General features: G+C 37.7%; 1 protein-coding gene across 1 annotated transcript; it reads left to right on the forward strand.

The window, feature by feature from the left end:
- LOC148880853 (F-box protein At3g07870-like) lies at nt 1–579 on the forward strand. Its single transcript, XM_088977418.1, has one exon. It carries the CDS (start codon nt 1–3, stop codon nt 577–579), a length of 579 nt encoding a protein of 192 aa, XP_088833544.1.
- The last annotated feature ends 8,334 nt before the right edge of the window (nt 580–8,913 follow it).

Below are 8,913 nucleotides of genomic sequence, written 5' to 3' on the forward strand. Positions count from 1 at the left end.
ATGCGACGATACACGGAAAACGAGTTCATCATCAATGATTGTTGCAATGGCTTGCTCTGCATCTGTTCATCTTGCTCATTGGAGACAACCTACACTTACAACCCAATTATGAAAGAATGTGTGTCATTACCTGAATCAGATTTAGATTCAAATTTAGATCTCGAGGATATAGTTCCTCCCAAAATTGATTTTGGTGTCGATTCCACCCGAAAGAAGTATAAGGTTCTTCGAGTGCAATGTTTAGGGGTAGACATGATTCTAGACATGTATCAGTTCAAGAGTGAGATCATTACTCTTGGTGAAAACTCATGGAGAGAATTGAAAACCCCTTATGATATTGGCCATAGTTGTTGGCTGGAAGGGATGTTCTTGGATGGATCCCTTCATTGGATCAGCAACATCAGACCCTCCAGTAGCAAATTTTCTATCACTATGTTTGATATTGGCCAAGAAAAGTATCAGACTATAAAGTTCGCTCCCTCTGTACCATTACGAAGTTTTCATCAAGAACTGAGTCTAATGGAGATATGCAGTTCTATGGCACTAGTTGAATGTGGAAGGACTTGGATTCACATATGACACATTGTTCGTGATGGAGGTATGTATAATTTGAAGTGCCAATACAATTACAACACCCTGGCAATATGTTCTGATAGACATGACCATAAATACTTATTGATGGGTTTTCTATGAAATTGCCAGAAATGGTAAGGATTATTGGAAGGATAGCATTCTAGTGTACTCTCCAGCAGAGGCGGAGGTGGGTGGTGCTGGTGGATGGTAGACCAGCGGAGGCAGAGGTAGGAGGTAGGCGAAGGCGTTGCTAGAGGCAACGGTAGGTAGCAACACTAATGAATGGTTTGCAAGAAGAAAAAGATGGACAATATTTTTGCCCTTATATGATATTATTTTTAAAAAGTTAATCTATTTTTGAAATTTTATTAAAAGTATTACTTTTATTAATATTAAGGCCCAAAAATTGCCCTTATCAAATAAGTGTCTAAAATAACTGTGATAGGAGGCATGTGGTCGGAGCCAAGTATTTTCCTTATAAATGTAGAGTTTTGGCAATTCGTAGATTTTCTTTGCCATACAGTTGTCTTCATTGTGGAATGAAATTAAGGGGCAATGATGTTGTTATTGCAACGAAATCGACCTCATGACTAACGGCCTCTCACGACCACTGATGAGGTAGAAGATTAGGTAGTGGGCGTGCATGCATTGTCTACCTTAATACTACTGAGGTGAGGTTGTGATCACTTGTGACCCGACCTCCCTCAGTTGCTACCACTTATAAATTAATTGAATTTAGATCTGCGCCGCACAGCATCTCACAGCACATTCCCGCCGTTTATTAGGAACATCTTCCGATGAATACACGGCTGGAATATTCTGTGAGACGTTGTGGGGCGTAGAACTGAACTCTAATTAATTCAGCACTCAGCAGTGGAAGTGGGTTTGGTAGGAGCTTTTACGTTTTCCCTTGCCCACATTTCACACCACAACAGAGACACTCAGACAGCGCCAACGCCAAGTAGAAGCTTTTACGTGGATCATTCCCGAACCACCAATTTTCCTTGTTGAACATAGTGGGCCTGACCCGGTTGAACTCGCTATTTTGGGCCATGTAGGACGGTAGGAGTAGAGCCCTTTGTAACATCGGACCCACCCTTTTTTGGATTTTTCAATTTTTTTTTAATGGATTGACTATGCATGTAGCTATTCCGTGGCGAATCACTTGTTTAACCCCAGATCGTTGAAGGGCTGTTGGGATATTCTGTTTCTTTGCACGTGAAGATGAGGTGGTGGATGTAACAAATCCTTGCTCACTTAAGTAGATGGACATAGTGGGCCTGACCCGGTTGGACTCGTTATTCTGGGCCATGTAGGACAGTAGGAGTAAAGAACTTTGTAACATCGGACCCACCCTTTTTTGGATTTTTCATCTTTTTTTTTAATGGATTGACTATGCATGTAGCTATTCCGTGGCGAGTCACTTGTTTAAACCCCAGATCGTTGAAGGGCTGTTGGGATATTCTGTTTCTTTGCACGTGAAGATGAGGTGGTGGATGTAACAAATCCTTGCTCACTTGAGTAGATGGAGATTGAAGACAGAGGAAAACGAGAAGTCGAGAATTGGACCTTATAATTTTAGGGAAGAAAATAAATAAACTAATTATATCTTTCTACTAAAGGAAATTTCATATTGGCTTATAAATCTCCAACCCTTCTAACTTGATTTCTGTGCTTATTAAAATATGATCCCACTGGTAGATAATCAGCAGATCTAAAGCTCTGATCCTACCCTAATCACTTTTTTGATAAAATAAAGAGACCCATCCTGTATTGCATCTCCAAACCTAATCACTTTGGGAGTAGTGACGCATATGTTCCTGAAATTTCATTTGCAACAAAGTTTTAAATTCCAACATTCTGCTCCTCTGGATGGCCCGAATTAACAATTTAGACTGTTTCGGGTTCGGGCTTTGGGTTGGGCCTGCAAAAGATGCACCTTTAATGGTTAGCATTCAGCCGGTTTTGAACTTTTATGATAGTAGTTTGCTCTTTCCTTTATTGCATCTCCAAAACTTAAGGCTCAGTTTGAAAAGAGAATAAATGCAAATATGTACAATACATATATATACAAAATAATATAAAATATAAGGTCTTGCACTCTACTACTCCTTCCAAACTGAGCCTAAGTATCACTACCCAAAAATACAGGATAGTTCTTTGTATTTTACCCCTTTCTTTTGGTACATGTGATTTAGCTTTAACCTCCATGAGAGCAAGGTGTTATAAGTTAGTTGTGACAGGGTGCACAAGAAGTTTCCCATCTTGGTATTATCCACTTTGGCATGAATCCAAATTCTAAGATTTTCCTAAGGCTTAGTTTGGAAGGAGTACAAATGCAAATATGTAGAGTGCAAAACCTTATATTTTGTATGTATTTGCAGTGTACAAATTTGCATGTTCTTGTCTCATATTTAATTTACAATAGACTAATTACTTGCTTGCATCCTTCTTTTGAAAGGTTTTGTTTAATTCATAGGGAAAATAGATTATTATTTATAATTTGTCTTCTTGAAACAAATACACCTTGATATGCAAATATCCATTTCCTTAGTAGAGGCTTAACCTTAATAGATTTCCCTTCCTTTTCTTACCTTTCCTTTCTAACCAAACACGGCCTTATTAACTAGCTAGTAATCTAATAACGCTTTTGAATGCCATATTATACAAATTATTTGGTCTCAAATGGTAGAGACTCCGGTTTTCTTTTTTTTTTTTTTTTTCTACAACGGGTAACAAATGTCTTGATAAGATCCTTGTGCTCATCTTTGAGCTTGCAGAGCCTTTTCCTTGTTTATGAATATATTATCTATTTTCAATATCTATGCAAGTTCCCCTTTGGGCCAATTCTAGCACTTGAGAAATCTCAAATTGGGCCCAGGTCATTTGATGAAATTGGGCTGGGCTTGGGGCAAGGCGGGCCAAATCCTCCCTGTACTGTATTGTTGAGTAATTTAAGTTAGTTCTAAAATTTTTAGGTGACCGCCCCTTCACCTGGAATAAATTTTGGTGTCAGAAGAAAGAAAAAAAAAAAGTATTGATCTATCTCAAATTTTATTCACTAGATGGTTTCTTCTTCTCATAAGCTGGTAGCATCTCAAGCCTTTAGGTTGGATATATCAAATATTTCTTTACCATTTCATCAAATTTAGGTTCTAAAAGCCACACAACTTCAAACCTAAATGGCTCTGAGCATGATTTAGTTGGATTGCTCTTCCACCAATTATAGACAAAGCTCCACAGTGTTTTTAGTACTTTTATTAGGTGGTGCATACAAAAAATGTAGTAAAGCTTTGGACATTGCTGGTTTTACAAATAAGTCGGTCATTAGTAGCAGAGATACTTCCATCTCAGAATTACATTACATGCTTTCAACATGACCCATAATCCACTGAGAATCCAATAAGATTGACAACAAATGTTTATCAAAGCAAAAACGTCTATGGATTTTCTCCCTCCAAGTTGGAATTACCATAGTTTCTATGAAAAATCTAAAAATCTGGTATATGCCGTACTAGTCATGGCTCTACCTGCCAAACTAACTCAGTCCACCCACCTCCACCATCTTGTCTCCATGACAATACATTTTATCTATTGGATATGTGGAGGTTACCTTGAATTAGGGGTGTAAATTGGGAATCCAACTTAAAAGAATTACACACCATTGGGTTCAGGCCCATTCAAATTTTAGCAAATGCTTAACACAAGCCCCCGCCAAAGTTGCAGCCCTACCTTCAATCTCATTCAGATTTCCCCAAATCCCCCTCGTGTTTCACCTTCATCTTCAAAATCTTCTTCAAACTTATTTCTCAATAATTAAACTTTACACTATTAACTAGATTATCAGATATAGATAATAATAATAATAATAATAATAATAAATAAATAAATAAATAAATAAATGTATGAAATAATATTATTGCTGAACATTCAGCAATAGGAATGGCAACAGGGCAAGTTCGGGGAGGGGGTCATATTCCCCGTCCCCAACCCCGATTATGAAATTAACCCCTATCCTTGTCCTCGATCTCCGTCGGGGATAAAATTTGTCCTCCATCCCCGATCCCCGGTGGGAATAGCTTCCCCGCGGGGATCCAAATTCTCAAATTTTTTTTAAATAACAGTATTTATTTGAAAAAAAATACTTAAAATAAATAAAATTTTTAAATTATAAATATATTTTTAAATATATTTTGATATATATATATATATACATAATCAGGGTCAGGGCAGGGCGGGGACCTCAATCCCCATCTCCGACTCCAACCCTGATCGGGGATTCCTATTAATCCCCATCCCCATCTCCGACCCCATCGGGTCGGAGAAATCGGGTCCCTGTCAGGGATGAGGAAAATTTCCATCCCTCTTCGGCAAAGGTCATTCAGTTGCTTTGAGGCGCTTTGAATAAGCTATGTAAAAAGGGTGAAGGGAACAATTCAAAAAAATGACCCACTGACAATCAATTTATTGTGCTCTCTTGATTTTTCACCAAAACATAACTCAAAGGCTGTCAATAGAACCCACCTTGGAAAGCCAAAGTGTTGTGCTTTAGCCTTACCAAATCGACACTAAATGATTGTCTGAGAGCTGAATGGTGGATCACATCTTGCATAGTTGCATATCCCCTTTTGACCCAACTCATTTCCATTTCTGCCACAGTCCAAACACAGCCTATAAGATTTGCCATGACCATTTTGAATGGGCTACCCGAAAGCTCAAGTCAATTAACCTTGAACCGACCGAATACCAAAAAGTAAAACTTTATATGTCGGAAAGAAATGATATTAGAAAGGCTTTAACCAAAATGGTCCTATGAATTTTGATGAAATTATATGCCATATTTACATTTAAACATGTTCACGGGACAAGTTTGGAGTTTAGCTCATGAACATTTTACAATGCTTTAGACTGGGGCCACTCAATTTTTTGCAAAAGCTAATTCCGAACTTGACCATTAAACAAATAAACAGGTTTATTTAGGTTAAAACAGAAATGGGAAAATCTATGGTGCGAGAAAGATATGGTATGAAAAGAGTTCTGACCAATTAAAACCCATTCATGAATTTTGATAAATAATATCTAATTACTATTATATTTATGATTCTAATTTATTAATAAGATGTTTTTCAGATATTATCTTAATGACATCACCAGGCTCGGTCTGAATTGGGCTCATTTTCCTATGATTGAAGGCTTTTGACCCAAACCCAGATGACCAGATCTCTTTTTTCGAAAAAATAGTAGGTGTTTTCTGAAGAAGGTTTAACCCATCTAATATCAGAAGAAGCAATAAGATCTCCCCTCAAGGTATGCAATCAAATGATCAAGAATAATTCAATAACGATGCCGTGACACTTAAGGGTTTTTTTTAGGATCAGAAATATACACTTGAATCTAACTCCCTTAAATCAATGTTAATAGTGTACATGAGAGTGCAAATGTAAAAAATGCAAATTCTTGTTTAATTTTGTTTTGGATTTTATTTTATTCTATTTCATGTCTTAATTTATTTCATTTATACTGCAATTAAACAAAATAAGCTAAAATTTAAAACAAAAATAGGTCAGAATTTACACTCAAATCATTTGAAGAGCCGGTTCAATTTGGAAGGAGTACAAATGCAAATATGCACAACGTAATATATACAAAATATAAGGTTTTACACTCTACATATTTGCATTTATACCCATTCCAAACTGACTTGCCATAATTTTGCATCAATGCAAATTTATTTTCATTGCAACCAAGCACAGAGAACAAATGAAAACTGAGCAATACTTACATGTTGGTTTTTGTACCAGTACAAATGCATTGCCCACCATTTGTTGCCACTATTACAAGATACCTATCTATAATTTACCCCATTTTAAATATACATATTTATATTAGATCCCATATAATTGAAAAAGGTTTAGATGATTATCGTGATGATGATGATAATGTTTATATCCACATAAAATCAGTTTTATATATCGATGGTGTTGATTTCAATGTTGAAGAAGCTATTTTTCAAATCATTTATTTCATTAAATATAATACCAATGTTATATTTCAATTTTATTTTATTAGTAGTATTATGATTTTTAGTTTAATTTATCAACGATATTCAATATTCAATCCAATATGCTTGCAGTCTTAACCACTGGATTGAAAATAGATGGATGTAATTGGTGGGCCAATCCTATGATGAAGTCGAGCAACCCAATCAGGCGGATCCATGTGTATATATGTTATGGTGCCACCCTTCTAACAGTTTGGAATTGACGACACGTAATTGATGGATAGTGGAAGAGACATAGTTGTTAGACAGTTTTGTATGCCCTTAACTTCAATCTGATTTGATGTACTTTTGTTATTTAGTGGAAATAAATAAATTGCATGTTTGATTCATATTGTTTGGTTTAATTTTGTGTAAAACCCTAAAACTGGACATTTATAGAGACTCGTGTTAGTTTTAAATGTTCACAGCCGTTGGATAAGTCTGGGGAGATTTATCCTGCCAAGGCTGATGCTGATGTGCCACCAAGTGTTGGGATGGCCTGTCTCAGCCATCAGGGTAAGACCCGAGGCACATGCAGTATGGGATTATTTGAATCCTTGAACCGGATCAGATTTCCAGTATTGTCCTGGACCTTGGAGATAGATGGGAAAACTGGAAAGTTACACCTGACCCCTAGACTCGATTATGACATTTCACTAGGTGTTGGATCAGGCTGCCTTTGATATGCCAATCAGTGAGATCCTTAGCGGGGATCAAAACCTGGATATGTTGGGGCAGTTTGAGAATTCATCTGAGTGGGTGATCATAGTGACAGAATCAGCCACTTTGTCGGACAAAGGGTAATGATCGGAAATGCACTCTCTCTGATGGAAACCAAACTGCCGGCATTTGATTTCAATCATTGGAATTTTGTTTTGCAAAATTAATATATTTATATATATATGTACGGTTTCGAATAGTTTGCAAATGGTTTTAATTCCCAGGATCCATGAAAAGAGGAGAGTGCGGCACTGTTCCTTGCAGCCGAGGGAGAGGTCCTCTCTTGTCGGGCAGTGCTTGATCATTAAGGGCTGAGAGGTTAAGTGTAAGACCATTTAGGATAATACCTGATGGGCTAATCTTGCACCTGCCCACAGTCCCTGGGTTTTTATAAGATGGCTTGGCCCAGGGACCACTTAATGTAAGTGTTGGGCCCATAGGGTCCATATGATGGACTCAAGGGGTTCATTGAGTTTTTCAGTGAATTCGGCTGGGCCTTGTATTAAAGGCTGGGCCGAACTCGTGTGGCTGGTGTGTAGATCAATGCTTGGGTCCCACGCCATACAAAGAAGCCCAACTAGGCAGCAGATTGGAAAGTAATTAGACACTGAACACTTAATGGGCCAGAAGCCCATTTCGAGGTGGGCTGATATGATCACCCATCCTTGGGGCGAATCTGAGATTAATGTTAGTAAAAGGATTGGGCTTTTAGCCTTATCCACTCTTGGAGACCAAATTCAAATTAGATTTGAATCTGGTAACCTCCTGATAAGATCAGGGTAAGCTAACTTTATCTGCAGATAGGATTAAGATTATCTCCTATCCAAATATTGATTTGGATTGGGATAACTCCTAATTAGGAGGATTCTTAATCAAGAAGAAAGGAGGAGAAACCCTAACCAAGAAGGAAAAATATCAGATTTCAAACCACCTTGAAGAGATATAGGATATCTCCTACGAATTGAGATAGAATCTCATTCATACTCCAGAAAAGAGAAAGGCAGTTCAGCCTTTTCGCCTTTAGAGTTCTCCTCCTGCCGCCACCATCTGTTTTTTGCAAGATTAGATCTTTGCAGAAAAAGAAAGTCAAGAAATCTGTTCTTGACATTAGTCTTGCAACAAAGACTAAAAGGATTCAGTGTTTAGTGTTTCTAGAGGATTCTTGTGAAGGATCTAGTGTGTAGGATGCACCCTGCTGGTTCTGTTCCATCCACAGCTGTGTCATCTTCAGCAGGAACGGATCTTGGAGCATTCTTTGGGCGTGAACACCAACTTTGGGAGATACTGCTTCTCCGGATCAGGTATATTCCTCCCATTTACCTTTTGGTACAGATCTGGTTTGATTATGGTTCAAGTGGGATCCTTGAATATTGTATTCTAAACTTAGGGAATATGATTCCCAGTTGGGAGAAGGTAGAAAATTTTTGAAATTTGTCCACCCATTCCGCAACCTTTATGGCGTCCATTAGATGGATCCTACCATTCTTTCAGTGGTATCAGAGCCACAGGTTCGAATCTTGAACCAAAAGAAAATCAGATCTGACCCTGCGCAGATGGATAGAAGGTGTTCTTTCAAGATT

Source organism: Nelumbo lutea, chromosome 1 (assembly GCF_056320005.1).
Source record: "Nelumbo lutea isolate HS-2025 chromosome 1, American lotus-T2T, whole genome shotgun sequence".
Taxonomy (NCBI): domain Eukaryota; kingdom Viridiplantae; phylum Streptophyta; class Magnoliopsida; order Proteales; family Nelumbonaceae; genus Nelumbo; species Nelumbo lutea.

Coding starts and splice junctions, on each gene's coding strand:
- LOC148880853 (XM_088977418.1), top strand. CDS start 1: ATGCGACGATACACGGAAAACGAGTTCATCATCAATGATTGTTGCAAT.